Consider the following 16554-nt stretch of genomic DNA (forward strand, 5'->3'; position numbering starts at 1 on the left):
CCCCTTGTGACCCCACCTCATTGTTCTTTGATGTAATGTTTTCCTGACTGACCTGTTTGGACACCATTCACACCTTTGATTGCTGTGATTATCTCTGCCGAGGTGTGATAAATGGCAGTTGGAAACATTACCTGTAAACATCTGACATGATTCTCTGACTATATAAGCTGTGTCTTTATGCATTTCTCCACTTCACCTGACGAAGGAGCAGTGCTCCGAAAGCTTGTGATTCCAAATAAAGCTGTTGGACTATAACCTGGTGTTGTGTGACTTCTTACATTTGTCCACCCCAGTCCAACTCCGGCATCTCCACACCTTTGCATGGAATGGAAGCAAGGTTACTCATTCTCTCTCAAGATTCCTGTACGTTGGGAAATGCAGTGATATGTTAACCTACGCATCAAGTTACCCTTTTGACTCATGTGTGGCCAGTGTATTAACTGAGAACAGCATCAGCCAGAGGCACAACAGGCAAGGGTTGTGGTAACCTTGCCAGCCACTAGCCACACTGTCCCCATATTGCAAGTTGGTACACGTGCCCTGATAGGTACCAGCCGTAGCTCAGTGGTAGCACTCTTGCTCGAGTCAGGCGGTTAGGGTTCAAGTCCCGCTTCAGAGACTCGAGTACAAAATCTAGGCTGATACTTTGGTGCAATACTGCGGGAGTGCTGCACTGTCGAAGTGTCATCTTTTGGATGCCCTCTCAGGTGAATGTAAAAGACCCTATGACACTATTCAAAGAAGAGCAGAGCAATTCTCCCCAGTGTCCTGGCCAATATTTATCCCTCAACCAACACCTAAAACAGATTATCTGGTCATTATCACATTGCTGTTTGTGGCACCTTGCAGTGCGTAAATTGGCTGCTGTGTTTCCTTCATTATAAATGGCTGCATGTCAAAAGTACTTGATTGACTGTAAAGTGTTTTGGGACACCCCGAGCTTTTGAATGGCCCATCATGTATGCCCATGTACAAAAACACAAAATGCAGAATTTTATGCCATTAGTGAGGGAAACTGAATAAATCAAGCACAGCAAATAAGTAAGCTTATAATCATAAGGGGAATATCGAAAGCTCATGATATGCTGCATTACTTTTACATCCTAGCACAGTAAACATGATTTGGCCCATGACTAGAGTGAATTTAACATTTCAAAATTTGATAAGCAACTGTAATTCCTTGCGCAATATGTAGCAATATTTGGATATTTCCTGGTTCCCAGTACATTGAGATTATGAAAATCATTCTGAAGTGCAATGCTGTAAACTTGTCGTCGTCATTAACTTGCACACAAGTCTACCTGACAATGGCAGTCATCATTGTTCCGTCAGCCCGGCCAACATAATGCAAAACAATTTGGCACCAGTTCTACAAGCATTCCCGCTCAGAACCACGGCATTCTTTCAGTCACCAGTTGCACCTACAATCTGAACAGTCCACACTTAAAAACATTACAAAGTATTTACAGCACAGAATCAGGCCATTCAGCCCAACCGGTCTATGCTGGTGTTAATGCTCCACACGAGCCTCCTCCCACCCTTCTTCATCTAAACCCATCATCATCAACAACAACTTGTATTTATAAAGTGCCTTTAACGTAGTAAAACGTCCCATGGAGTATTTTAAGACAACAAATTTGACACCGATCCACATAAGGAGAAATTAGGGCAGGTGGCCAAAAGCTTGGTCAAAGAGGTGGGTTTTAAGGAGCGTCTTAAAGGAGGAAAGAGAGATAGAGAGGCGGAGAGGTTTAGGCAGGGAATTCCAGAGCTTAGGGCCTAAGCAACAGAAGGCACGGTCACCAATGGTTGAGCGATTAAAATCAGGGATCAAGAGGGCAGAATTAGAGGAGCGCAGATATCTCGGGGGGGGGGGAGGTGGTGGTGGTGTTGTGGGGCTGAAGGAGATTACAGAGATAGGAAGAGGCGAGGCCATGGAGGGATTTGAAAACAAGGATGAGAATTTTGAAATCGAGGCGTTGCTTAACCGGGAGCCAATGTAGGTCAGCGAGCACAGGGGTGATGGGCGAACGGGACTTGGTGCGGGTTAGGACATGGGCAGCTGAGTTTTGGATGACCTCAAGTTTACGTAGGGTGGAATGTGGGAGGCCAGCCAGGAGTGCTTGGAATAGTCAAGTCTAGAGGTAACAAAGGTATAGATGAGGGTTTCAGCAGCGGATGAGCGGAGGCAAGGGCGGAGACAGGTGATGTTACAGAGGTGGAAGTAGGCGGTCTTTGTTATGCTGCGGATATGTGGTCGGAAGCTCATTTCAGGATCAAATATGACACCAAGGTTCAGCCTCAGACAGATGTTAGGGAGAAGGATGGAGTCAGTGGCTAGGGAACAGAGTTTGTGGCAGGGACCAAAAACAATAGCTTCGGTCTTCCCAATATTTAATTGGGGAAAATTTTTGCTCATCCAGAACTGTATGTCGGACAAGCAGTCTGACAACTTAGACACCGTGGAGGGGTCGAGAGAAGAGGTAGTGAGGTAGAGCTGGGTGTCTGGCCAGGACACCGGGGATAACTCCCCTGCTCTTCTTCGAAATAGTGCCATGGGATCTTTTACGTCCACCTGAGAGCGCAGACGGGACCTTGATTTAATGTCTCATCCGAAAGACGACACCTCCAACAGTGCAGCACTCCCTCAGTACTGCATTGGAGTATCAACCTAGCTTTATGTGCTCAAGTCCTTGGAGTGGGACTTGAACCCACAACCTTCTGACTCAGAGGCGAGGGTGCTACCCACTGAGCCACAGCTGACAGCAAACAGTGGTACATTAATTCAATCTGCCTCAGTTTCTATTCAGCACTGCTTTTGATACTTTAGGAGGGGTTTTACATGACATTGGGCTGGAACTTGACAGGAACTCTCATGTCAATGCAGCATTTCTGATGCCTGCCAGTGTGCCAAGAAACACTTCCCCATTGTGTAAAGCACAAACAGGTCTGTCCATCACCATCACGAGTTATGTAGCCTGTAAAACCTGACATTTGTAGACTACCCCAAAAGGTTCCCCTCTCTTTGTAACAATAAGATGCACTGTCCATTGTATAAGCGGTTTGTATCAATATCACAATGGTACACATCAGCGCCATCAATATAGAATTTCTTGCATCAAAACCAGAAATATCAGAAAAAGGATGTGCTTAACCAATCTTCAACATATTTTTCCACAAAGAAGAATTAAGAGGAATCTAATTTTTTTTTTTTTTTTTTTTAAAAAGAGGCTACAACTAAAAGGCTTAAAATACTGAAAACTAAAAACATACAATATAATGGGCATAGAAACAAGATTGGCAGACTACAGCACCAGAGGAAGAACTGTAAACTCCTAACGAGCTGTTAGCTCTGTACTTAGCAGGAAGGTTCAACAGCTGCAGGTGGGAAACGACAATTTTTTCCCCTCACTTACCAACTGATTGGCAATGGGATGGATACAGCTAGCTTGCAGGCTGCAACCAAATGCACAATAACCCTCTCCCAGACAGGCGTCAGTCAGCTACACCACTCCTGCAACAGAAAGCTTGGTTAACCTATTCCCAGGGCCTCGGTCAATGCTGTTCTTCCTTGGTCAGTTTCTAGGGATCTTTGTGTCCTTGCAAATATACTCCCATCTGATTTTCCTTCCGCACAGCACAAGGAAATCAGAAACTCAGGACAGCTGTGGAAAGGGGACTTCCCTTTGCTCTTCTACCACTCGACATCAACGTACCATTTCAAAAAAGAACACTTGCACTTCACTCATCAATAGATTCTTTGTAAAAATAAAGAAAATGTACTGTGACTTTTTTTTTGTAGATAAACGTTACCTTTATTTGCAACATTAAAATCATGACATAAATCAGAAAAGTACTTAAAAGCAAAGATTGGGCTTTAGTAATAACATGTTGAAGGGAAAGGGGAGTTTTCCCACCTTTACCTTCAAAAACTGCTAGACTTACGATTACATTTTACAGGCATAACGCCTCTTGGAGCCATGAACATTCTGCACAAACACACAAACATTTCCACGGTCTTCAACACAGCTACACTGATAGAAGAGATGAGGCAGTGATTTAAAAGGCATTCTGGCATAGCGATTTTAAAAATTGCTGATGTAGCAATATCATGATGTAATTTCTTTCAGCAATTAAATTGTAAGTTTTTTCCTACTCATCAAGGCAAGAGATGTGCTAAGGAATGGAGCACGTTACCACTGGAAGCACTCGGTTTCAGCATCAAGCACTCCCAGTCCATTGGAAGCCCTGCTCCAACAACGTGGCTTAAGCCCAACACACCGCATATCACAGCAGCGTGAACTTTTCCATTTCCCTCACGACCCTATCCCTCTGGCCCTTCAGAATGAGATTGCAAACATAAGTGCCAAAGTGGCACGATCATTTTAAGCAGGAAAAACCTGATGAGACACCTGATCAACTCAGAAAGAACCCTGAATATTTTAGTTACCACAATCATACAAGTAGAGCTTTCAAGTGTAATTGCATTTTGAGTGTTGCTTTCTACCCTAACCACCACAGTCGCCGTCTCACAGTATGACATCAAAGTCACATAAGAGGCCCCAGTGGTCACTGCAAAACCGTCCACATTCCAGCTTGTCTTGTCCCATGAGGGTCATTTGCTGTGGGACAATCTGACCTTCGCTGGCAGCCCTGAAAAACACACGGTCAAAGCGGAGCCTGCAAGTATAACGTGCCTTCAGATTATTATTAGCTTTAGTATCCCAGGTATATTGGCAGTGTTCGGGTTTGTTTAAGAATTCCCAGACATCCGAGATATCAGCTGGCAAACCTCCAACTTCTGTAACCTGTGAAGAAAGCTCATGGTGAGAAAAGAAAACTCGGCACAATACACCAATGGCAGTCACACTCAACTTTATGTTCGTGCCAACGCACTGCAAGATATTCATCCCCACAATCCCTCCCTCACCAAGTTCACTGTTGGACTGGCCCATCAGTGGCTGGCACTGGGTGGAAGCCAAGTGTTTTCCAACAAGAAGCAAGGTAACACTGGACAGGCTGCCCGTGTCTGCTCTAGCACTGAAAATTGTTTGTTATTTTCAAAACACGCCCAAGCCAAAATTGATCATTTCTTTCACTCGTGTGAAATAAAATCAGATGTTATCAATTAATGAAGTAAAAAGGTGGTCCTCTGGAAAGCAGCCAAGGGGTTATGGAAGTGTAGATATTAAATTCACACTGTTGCAAAAAAAATTCCAGAATTCCGAAGGATCTTTACAAAGCGATGCTGAAGAGCAGGTCCCTTCACTTCATTATATAGTAAAACCATCTTGGTAAAAATCATCTCAGCAAATGTTTGTATGTAGTAGAAATCAATGAAACCGTTTAGTTGCAACAGATTACGAAAAAGAAACAAACCACAATGACAGATTAACAGTCACAGTGTAGGCAATGTGTGTGTTCAGGTGACATTTCCCCCACTGAGCCATGCTCATCCCACAGCTCCATGTTCATCCCATAGCTCCTCCCTTACAAAGTTCATGACCTTGGTTGGATATGCCATCGGGGGTGAGGGGTGAGAAACACTGGATGGATGATGGTGCTTTCCAATAGAAATGAAGATAAAGCAAGAGAACAAGGCGCCAAGCTTTGCTAGAGCAATGAAAGTCCGTTATAACATAAGAAATAGGAGCAGGAGTAGGCCAATCGGCCCCTCGAGCCTGCTCCACCATTCAATAAGATCATGGCTGATCTGATCCTAACCTTAAATCTTCTATCACTCTCTATCCCACCCGAACCCATGTGATCTCCCGGGAGAGGCGAAAAACCAGATAAAAAACCCAATGGCCAATTTGGGAGAAAAAATCTGGGAAATTCCTCTCCGACCCATCTAGGCGATCGAAACTCTTCCAGGAGATCACTCTGTCCCTATATTTTCTACAGTACTTACCTTCTGTAAAGGCGATCTCCACCCCAGCCAGGAACAGGAATAAAACCATCTCCTGAAATCTAATACAGAATTAGAACACAGTAGGAGCAGAACCAGGCTACACGGCCCCTGGGCCCACTCCACTACCCACAGGGCCATGACCATTCCGAACCTAGACTCATGTCCAATTTCCTGCCCGCTCCCCGTAACCCTTAATTCCCTTTACTTCTAGGAAACTATCTATTTCTGTTTTAAATTTATTTAATGATGTAGCTTCCACAGCTTTCTGGGGCAGCAAATTCCACAAACCTACCACCCTCTGAGTGAAGAAGTTTCTCCTCATCTCAGTTTTGAAAGAGCAGCCCCTTATTTTAAGATTATGCCCCCTAGTTCTAGTTTCACCCATCATTGGGAACATCCTCACCGCATCCACCCTATCAAGCCCCTTCACAATCTTATATGTTTCAATAAGATCACCTCTCATTCTTCTGAACTCCAATGAGTAGAGTCCCAATCTACTCAACCTCTCCTCATATGACCACCCCCTCATCCCCGGGATTAACCGAGTGAACCTTCTTTGTACTGACTCGAGAGCAAGTATGTCTTTTCTTAAGTATGGACACCAAAACTGTATGCAGTATTCCAGGTGCGGTCTCACCAATACCTTGTATAACTGCAGCAATACCTCCCTGTTTTTATATTCTATCCCCCTAGCAATAAAAGCCAACATTCCATTGGCCTTCTTGATCACTTGCTGCACCTGCATACTAACTCTGAGTTTCGTGCACCAGGACCCCCAGATCCCTTTGTACTACAGTACTTTCCAGTTTCTTGCCATTAAGATAATAACTTGCTCTATGATTTTTCCTGCCAAATGCATAACCTCACACTTTCCAGTATTGTATTCCATCTGCCAAATCTCTGCCCACTTACTTAGCCTGTCTATGTCACTTTGCAGGTTTTTTATGTCCTCCTCACTCACTACTTTCCCTCCCATCTTTGTATCATCTGCAAACTTTGATATGTTACACTCGGTCCCCTCCTCCAAATCGTTAATATAGATTGTAAGAGTTGGGGACCCAACATCCGATACTTCCAGTGATCCTCTCCCTTTTGGACTCGTTGGCTACGAGGTCAGATATTGCTCGACAGTTTTAGTAAACGGTTTATTGTACAGGTCGTGAATACTGGTCTGATGTCGCTAACCATCACCAAAATGGAACAAGTGTTCATTTGAACAGGTCATTACAGGAGATACACCAATGCCTTCATCTGACTGTTCATGTGGTCAAGCACTTTGGAGTATAGTGCTCTAAGCTGGATTCTTAGAGTTTCCCATCGTCATTGAAAAACTCCAGCATGTGTGTTCCATTTGCCAATAACTAATTAATGTCATACCAGTATTCATCAACATGCAGCTGACACCAAGGGAGAAAATGATGAATGGTTGTTTGCCATATTATTAGATGACAACAAAGCAATAATGTGAAATTTTATTCCAAGTGGGAAAAATGAATCCCATTCTGGCTCTTGAACACAGGTACAAAGAAAATAAGAGTAGGCTCCGAGGGTGGTCTTATAAGTAGTAGTGATCATGTAGCCCCACCCATAATGTCTCTTAAATATAGGTAAAAGGTCAAAGCTCCCAGTGTAAACCACGATCAAGTTTGAAAAAGTGTAGTAGAGATGCCAAGGTAAATGAAGAATTAGAGGGATGAATCTTCTTGGTCAACCAAAAGAGAACAAGAACTGAAGTATATTACCAGAAGAAAGCTTTACTCATGGAAATGAGAGGGTGGGAAGGTCATGTGTTTGCATGGCTACAGTGGATCACTAATGTCTTAATGGTTTTCCTGCTCTCCACTGCCCTTCTCTCCCCAGTATTTATTAGTGTAAGGAGGTCGCAACGAATGACAAAGAACAAAACTCAAAACTGACCCATATAAAATAATTCAATCCATATTTCTGTAAGCTAGGCAAAACTGCTGAAACCCAAACGTACTTTTTGTAACGCACTCACCTCCTGGTCTCTCAGATTGGTGTCTCCTCCAAATATTACCGTGGCACACTCCGATGCTTCTTTGATTTTCTTCAGTACAATCTCCAGTTGTCTCAACCGTTCCTGAGAATGTGCCTTAGTGCTCTCCAGGTGGGAAGTCATTAAGCAGAGTTCATTCCCCGCAATGTTTACCTGTAACCGGGGGGTGGGGGGGGGTGGGGGGAGGCAGGACAAGGACATTTGTTTGACGCATTCTTTTTCAGTAATTCTATGAAACTGCCTCTACAATGCTGGAATATCACACATCACAATCTGTCTCCTTCACATGAAAAGCCATTGAAAGGTACTCAAGTATATTCCAATATCTTGTAAAAGATTCCGCTTCCCTTGGAAATTAATTCGGCGTGACCTTTTTAATTTTCTTTAGAAATGGGAGTTGAAGTGCAATGTTGAAGTCTTCCTCAGCTACAAGGGATGGGAATCGGCTATAAGCATCCAATAGTACATTTTGATCGGGGGTCAGATTTTAAACTTTACTGTTGTTATTTGAGTTTTCTTAAGATGCCACCAGTAAAACTGGACTCTGTCTTTTCCCCCTCAAATTTTAATAGTTGCACTATATCCCAGTGGGCACTGCAAAGAATAAGGGCCAGACTTTCAGTGTGCCGTGAGGCGGGCTTTCAGGTGTGCAGGGGGGGCAAAAATCCCGAATTCGGGGGTCCCGACACCATCCCGCCCAAAACCTGCCTCCACGTAAGTTTCAAGGGAGGCAGGTACCTGTGGTAAACCACGTTCACTATCGTATCACTGTTAGTAGTTAGCACTGTTCACCACTGTTCGTTATAACTGTATCACTGACCACTATTGTATCACGGTACGAGGTCGCCTCTTGCCACACTGCTATACCTGGGATGACCACTGCCGACTCCGCCTTGGCTCCACCCACCAGGCCAGGTATAAAGGTGAGCGACTGGCTGGTATTCCTCCTGCTTGGATCGGATCACCCACGAGAGTGGGCTCTGTTATTTAGTCAATAAAAACCTTTAGTCACCTTCGTAACTCTTCGCCTTTTATTGGAGGAATTGATAGGTATATCAATTTTATTGACTAAATTTAATGATGTCCGACAACGAGTCACAACCGGCGGAGGAGCCACCAGCGCAGCTCCCAGGAGCACAGCCACACCAGCCAGCTTGGCTGCGAGCCCTCAGACCGCCGTACCTGGACCTGAACCCACGAGCAGCAAACTCAGCCGCAGACTTTAAACACTGGCTGGTCTGCTTCGAATCATACCTGAGAGAATCCAGCGTCCCTCAGGCATCCAAACTAAGTGTCCTGCAGGCACAACTGAGCCCGAGAGTATACACTCTCATCGAGGACATGACTACCTACGAGACCGCCATCAACCTGCTGAAACAGAAGTACCGGACCCCGGTAAACTACATGTACGCTAGGCACCTCCTAAGATCACGGCCGCAACAGCCAGGAGAATCAGTAGCCGAATTCTCACAGGCGCTATATGCACTCGCCAGGAACTGTGAGTTTAAATCGGTGTCGGCAGCCGAAAATACTGAAGATAATATCCGCGACGCATTCCTGAAAGGCCTACGGTCCGAGTACTCACGGCAAAGACTGCTGGAAGCTAAAGACCTCAGCATGGAAAAAGCTGAAGCCCTCGCTATCTCCCTGGAAGTGGCCCACCAAGATCAGGAAGCATTCACCAGGTACTGCTCGCGACCCTGGGACTCGGGCCCGACCCCTACCACAGCACCCTTCCCAGCGCCGCCCCCGGGACCTACCTCTGCGTCGGCGTCCCGGACCCGACCGGCCCCGCCACCCCCGGCACCGGCCCCGACATCGGGCATCCGCGATCGGGCCGCCGGCTGTTTTTTTTGTAGCCAGGAGAAGCACCCGAGGTCGCGCTGCCCAGCCAAGAACTCCATATGTAAAACCTGCCTGAAGAAAGGCCACTTCTCCAAGGCCTGCAGGAGCGGATCCTCAGAGGCCAGCAGTGCCGCATGCGAACTATGGGGGCGGCCATCTTCGTTTAGGGCAACTGAGGCCAGCATCCCCACACATGAGTCATGGGGGCGGCCATCTTTGTTTAGGGCACCTGAGGCCAGCATCCCCACACATGAGTCATGGGGGCGGCCATCTTTGTTTAGGGCAACTGAGGCCAGCATCCCCACACATGAGTCATGGGGGCGGCCATCTTTGATTAAGGCAACCGACCCCAATAGTGCCTCATGGGGCCCTACCTCGTGGGAGACGCCATTTTACTCACCACGCCCGACCGCCTCGCCCGCAGATGACAACGACTCGCTCAGCTACACACTAGCTTCCGTCACCCTGGACCAAGCCCGCCCGCACCATCTGTCCAAGTCAATGATGGACATCAAAGTGAACGGCCACGCCACGACCTGCCTGTTCGACAGCGGAAGCACGGAGAGCTTCATCCACCCAGACACGGTGAGCCACTACTCCCTCTCTGTCCTACCAACGCGCAGCCGAATCTCGATGGCATCGAGGTCCCACGCCACGGACATCAGCGGCTACTGTGTCGTGACCCTGTCGGTTAAGGGCACGGAGTATAAAAACTTTAAACTCCTCGTCCTCCCCCATCTCTGCGCTGCCGTCCTACTAGGGCTGGACTTCCAATCCCACCTCCAAAGCGTAACCCTAGCATACGGTGGACCCCTCCCCCCACTCACAGTCAACAACCAGCAAACGTTAAACCGCCCACCGCGTAACACCTGCAGCCTCTCCACCCTCAAGGTCCCGCCACCCTCTCTGTTTGCTAACCTTACCCCTGACTGCAAACCCGTCGCTACCAAAAGCAGGCGGTATAGCGCCGGGGACAGAGCCTTCATTAGCTCTGAGGTGCGGCGCCTCCTGAAAGAGGGCATTATCGAGGGGAGCAGCAGCCCCTGGCGTGCCCAGGTCGTAGTCGTAAAGACCGGCGATAAAAACCGCCTGGTCATCGACTACAGCCAGACCATAAACAGATATACCCAGCTGGACGCATACCCCCTCCCCCGCATATCTGACATGGTCAATCAGATTGCACAGTATAAAGTATTCTCGACCATCGACCTGAAGTCGGCCTACCACCAACTCCCTATCCACCCTGAGGACCGCCAGTATACCGCCTTCGAGGCGAATGGGCGCCTATACCACTTCCTTAGGGTCCCCTTCGGTGTCACTAATGGGGTCTCGGTCTTCCAAAGGGAGATGGACCAGATGGTTGACCAGAACGAACTGCAGGCTACATTCCCCTACCTAGATAACGTCACTATCTGCGGCCGCGACCGGCAGGAACATGACGCGAATCTGGAGAAATTCCTCCGTACGGCCCAACGGCTGAACCTCACCTACAATAAGGAGAAATGCGTGTTTAACACCACGCGCCTTGCCATCCTCGGCTGCGTAGTGGAGAACGGAATCATCGGCCCCGACCCAGAAAGAATGCGCCCCCTCATGGAGCTACCCCTCCCCCACTGCCCTAAAGCACTTAGGAGAACCCTGGGGCTTTTCGCCTACTATGCCCAATGGGTACCCAATTACGCGGACAAAGCCAGACCCCTCCTGAAAGCCACTTCCTTCCCCCTCACGGAGGAGGCGTGCGCGGCCTTCTCCCTCATTAAGGGAGACATAGCCAAGGCCACGATGCACGCAGTGGACGAGTCCATCCCCTTTCAGGTGGAGAGCGACGCATCCGACTTCGCCTTAGCCGCCACCCTAAACCAGGAGGGGAGGCCAGTGGCCTTCTTCTCAAGGACCCTACAGGGCCCCGAGATCCGACATTCGTCGGTCGAGAAAGAGGCCCAGGCGATCGTGGAGGCAGTACGGCGCTGGAGGCACTACCTGGCAGGCAAACGATTTACCCTCCTCACCGACCAGCGTTCGGTGGCTTTCATGTTTAATAACAAGCTGAAGGGCAAAATCAAGAATGACAAGATTTTGAGATGGAGAATCGAGCTCTCCACCTACGATTATGAGATCTTGTACCGGCCAGGCAAGCTGAACGAATCCCCTGATGCCCTTTCACGAATGACATGCGCCAGCGCGCATATCGATAGGCTTCAGACCCTCCACGACCAGCTCTGCCACCCCGGAGTCACCAGACTCTACCATTTCATTAAGGCCCGCAACCTGACCTACTCCATCGAGGAGGTCAGGACCATGACCAGGAACTGCCAGACCTGTGCGGAGTGCAAACCGCACTTCTATAGGCCTGACCGAGCAAGCCTGATCAAGGCCACCCGCCCCTTCGAGCGCCTGAGCATCGACTTTAAGGGGCCCCTCCCGTCCTCTGACCGTAATGTGTACTTCCTCAACATCGTTGATGAATACTCCCGTTTCCCCTTTGCCTTCCCCTGCCCCGACATGACCAGTAGCACGGTCATTAAGTGCCTGAATGCCCTCTTCGCCTTGTTCGGGTTCCCGAACTATATACACAGCGACCGGGGCTCCTCCTTCATGAGCGAGGAACTCCGGCAATTCCTCCTAGAGAGAGGTATTGCAGCAAGCAGGACCACCAGCTACAACCCCAGAGGTAACGGTCAGGTGGAAAGAGAGAACGCGACGGTATGGAAGGCCGTCCTCTTAGCCTTAAAGTCTAAGGGCCTCCCAACCTCCCGCTGGCAAGAAGTCCTCCCGACAGCGCTGCACTCCATCCGGTCATTACTTTGCACGGCCACTAACACCACCCCCCATGAACGAATGTTCGTTTTCCCCAGGAAGTCGACTACGGGAACCACTCTACCAACCTGGCTGACCGCCCCGGGGCCGGTCTGGCTGCGGAAACACGTGAGGACCCATAAAACGGACCCCCTGGTCGAGAGGGTGAACCTCCTGCACGCCAACCCCCAGTACGCCTACGTGGCGTACCCAGACGGGCGGGAGGACACTGTCTCCCTACGAGACCTCGCACCCTCAGCCGATCCGGAAACACCGCCACCAACCCCCCCAACCTCAGTCCAGGTAGACGGCATGCCGGAACCCCACGAGCCCTCGCCGACCACGCAAACACCAGCATCAACACCGGATAAGGCACCAGCACCGGATAAGGCAACACCACCGCTGCGGCGATCGGAGAGGCTTACGAAGCCTCCGGACAGACTGACCTACCAGAATTGGTAGTACACTTCACCCCGCCGGACTTAATTCTAAACAAGGGGTGAATGTGGTAAACCACGTTCACTATCGTATCACTGTTAGTAGTTAGCACTGTTCACCACTGTTCGTTATAACTGTATCACTGACCACTATTGTATCACGGTACGAGGTCGCCTCTTGCCACACTGCTATACCTGGGATGACCACTGCCGACTCCGCCTTGGCTCCACCCACCAGGCCAGGTATAAAGGTGAGCGACTGGCTGGTATTCCTCCTGCTTGGATCGGATCACCCACGAGAGTGGGCTCTGTTATTTAGTCAATAAAAACCTTTAGTCACCTTCGTAACTCTTCGCCTTTTATTGGAGGAATTGATAGGTATATCAGTACCCGCCCCGCACTGGGACCCGCCGACCCAAGGCGGGAAGGGATTAGTGCCAATTAACTGCCTGTTAACAGGTAGTTAACAGGCAGTTTTTAGCCTAATCCCTATTTTGAGGGGTGTTGTGTGGGATTCCCGACGGCTCCAAACCACGCCAGGTTAGAGCAGGCGGGCCGTCGGGTTGAAGGACTTGGAGGGGTCGCGATGTCGGTGTTCAGGTGAGTGATGGGTGCATGAGTGCAAAGGTAAGTGTGTTTGGTGTGTCTAAAGTGTGTAAAGAAGTTTTACTTGCCTGTACTTACCTTAACAGCTTTTCTTCCTCTGGGCGTCGGGAGTCCATCACTCAGCCGGAACTGAAAGCTGAATGGCTGCGATCTGTCAAAAGTGACAGCCTTCAGCATTCAGTGTCGGTGAGAGTTCTAACTGAGTCTGCGTAGAAGGACTCAGGTTAGAAGTCAGACTGTCAGTGTTTGACAGCTTCAAACAGCTGTGAAACACTGATATTTCATCTGTCAAAAACTCTTGACAGATGAAATTTCAGTCTGTGACGTCACCTGTTGCCGGGTGGCCCTTAATTGGCCTGCTGAGCCCGCTGGACAGGCTCAACGAGGTCAATCAAGGGAAAATCGCGTCGATTGACCGGACATCGATGGAGGCGGGACTAAAACCAGAAAGTTGTAGTCCCACCGCCTTCCCGACAGTTTAATGAAAATCCAGCCCTTAGTGTGTCTGACAGACACTAACAATATTATGATTCAGCTTAATAGGTTTCCTTTTGTTTTGTTGAAAGTACATTAAGTTTCGGGTTCCTTTGTTAGTTGTGCCCCTTAAAAAAAAGGGAGACCAGTGAGAAAATGTGTTTATTCTGTTGAAAACACTGGGGCAACTCAGCGTCATCCTTATGGTTTTTTTTTAAAGAGCATATCGACACCACTGTGTCAGCCAATGAGTTGGGTGCGGGGCACGATTTATGGCAGGACTTACAGCAGAGTCTATTTTACGAAAAACAGAGTCTATTTAAAAAGAGTTTCTACGAATTGTAGCAAAGAGAACTCATGACCGAAACTACAGCAGTCTCTCAATAAAAGCAGAATTATTTCTCCAGCAAAATGCAGTGAGTGGAGGATAGTTACATGATACAAATTATGTGCGTAAAATCAATCCCAGTCACTTACAGCAGTGCAGTCTCCAAGTGTGACTGACATGGGAATTACCCAATCATCTCCATTCTAGCTGGGACTTGTGGTGTCACTATATTCAGCCTTTTTAAAAAAAAAGGCATGCAGCAGCAGTTCCCGACTGGGATTTGAATTCACATCTCCGGATTACTCGTCCAGTAACATAACCACTATGCTACCGTACCCTTCTGCTGTATAGGTAAGGGAGAGGTGGTTGGAAGCTCTTGAGATAACCTGATGCATGAAGAATTCTCATTCAATTAAAGCATGTTTGCTGATGTAACTCTTCATTCCACCTTCTCTAATTCTACTCAAAACACATCTATTTACAAGTACAGAGTATCATTAGGCAACACACATTATGCTCACCTAGCAATGAGCTTGATTTTTTTTTTTACAACTTTTACAAAGTGAGATTAAGAAGATTTATTTTTTAAATGTTAACACTGCAAAGGATTTTCCCCCCCTAAAAAAAATGACTAGGATGCTTTGAGTGATGCGACAATAGATAACTGATTTTTCTCCCGAGAGAGATCACTTTGCATCGTTCCTACCTGAACAGTGAGGAGGTTTCTCTGCATGGAGGTGGTTGGGAAAGGTGTTATTTCTTGTTTCAATAATTTCACTCGGGATTTTTTCAGCATAATGGCTGTGTAGTAGCTACCTTCATTTGCTAAACAGATAAACAAAAGAATGCATACTTTTAAGTTTCTTAATTAAATAACGTCTTTCCTCCCTCTTCCCCCTCCAATGTAAAGACAGCTCCACTCCACGCAACCTCGTCAAATTCACAGTTTACAATAATTTGTATTTATACAGCACCTTGAACATAGTAAAATGTCCCAAGGCACTTCACAGCAACATTAAACAAAAGTTGACACCGAGCCACATAAAGAGATATTAGGACAGGTGAGGTACGTTTTAAGGAGCGGCTAACAGGAGAGGAGCGAGAGGTAGAGAGGCGGAGAGGTTTAGGGAGGGAATTCCAGAGCTTAGGGCCTAGACAGCTGAAGGTACAGCCGCCAATGGTGGAGCGATGAAAATCGGGGATGCGCAAGACTTCAGACTCTGTCTGCTCTGTGTTCAGCCAAGGTGTGCACTCACTAACAAATCAGACAAATGCGTGTTTGATTACACACCAAAATTAAGCATTCTTCAAATGAAGGTTGGACTCAAGTATCCTAAGTATATATATGCAACAAGGAGTGTCTGAGGGAGGTCTTTACCTTAAAGGAATTTTAGGTTCACTCTGCCAGCAGCTCATTTTAAGTAGAGAATGAATCTCAGTAGAGAGTTCTAGAGATCTATATACAAGTACGCTTTTATTCTTAAAAAAAAAAGCTGCTCAGAATACTGAAATAAATCTGCAGCACAGACGTTAGTACAGCAAGTGTATTAACTTTTCTCACTGCCAAATACAGAAGCTTAAACAAGTACCTAAAAGCAAGATTGGAAGACAGATACACTCCATTACCACATTTAGTTCCAGTCACCTGTGGTCTATATTTGATTTGATTGACTGATTAATAAAGTATATTTAACAAAATGAATCAATAACAAAAAAAAAACAAGCTTCATTAATCGACCTTGCCACCTTCACCACTCGGTATTATTAGATCAACGTGTGGGCTGTTATCACTCCATTTACTCTGACGCACTTGCAGTTTCTCAATACAGATTAGTAACACGTAAACTTCTACACCTTTGACCCAACATAATATTGAAGATTTTGTTGGTTAATCTTGCACCACCACTGACTGTCACAGTCAATCTATAACCTCACGCCAGTCTCATTCCAACAATTGTTATCAACACTTAGCTTGTGTGATCAAGCAGTAACCAAGACAACCACCATCTATCCTCTCACCACTCTGATAAATATTACTGTCAAGTACACTCTGAAACCTGAAGTGTTTCAAATCCTTTTGTGTATTCTTCGGGGCAACAATAACAGGACACGGCCAGAGACAACAAGGACAGATGCCTCA

The 16554-nt window shown here is 47.2% G+C and overlaps 1 protein-coding gene across 3 annotated transcripts in view; it reads right to left on the reverse strand.

Annotated features, from left to right (window-relative positions):
- Nucleotides 1–3789: 3789 nt before the first annotated feature.
- tdp2b (tyrosyl-DNA phosphodiesterase 2b) overlaps nucleotides 3790–16554 on the reverse strand; it is a 71160-nt gene continuing 58395 nt past the window's right edge. For all 3 annotated transcript variants that reach the window (XM_085988948.1, XM_085988947.1, XM_085988946.1), the window contains 3 exons: nucleotides 15121–15239; nucleotides 7911–8081; nucleotides 3790–4808 (listed from right to left, as the gene is read on the reverse strand). In XM_085988948.1, the coding sequence (XP_085845074.1) occupies nucleotides 4530–4808; nucleotides 7911–8081; nucleotides 15121–15239 (569 nt within the window). In that variant the 3' untranslated portion in view covers nucleotides 3790–4529. The remainder of the gene's footprint in view (nucleotides 4809–7910; nucleotides 8082–15120; nucleotides 15240–16554) is intronic.

Source organism: Somniosus microcephalus, chromosome 5 (assembly GCF_052327205.1).
Source record: "Somniosus microcephalus isolate GS21.2 chromosome 5, FLI_Smic_1.0, whole genome shotgun sequence".
NCBI classification, from domain to species: Eukaryota; Metazoa; Chordata; class Chondrichthyes; order Squaliformes; family Somniosidae; genus Somniosus; species Somniosus microcephalus.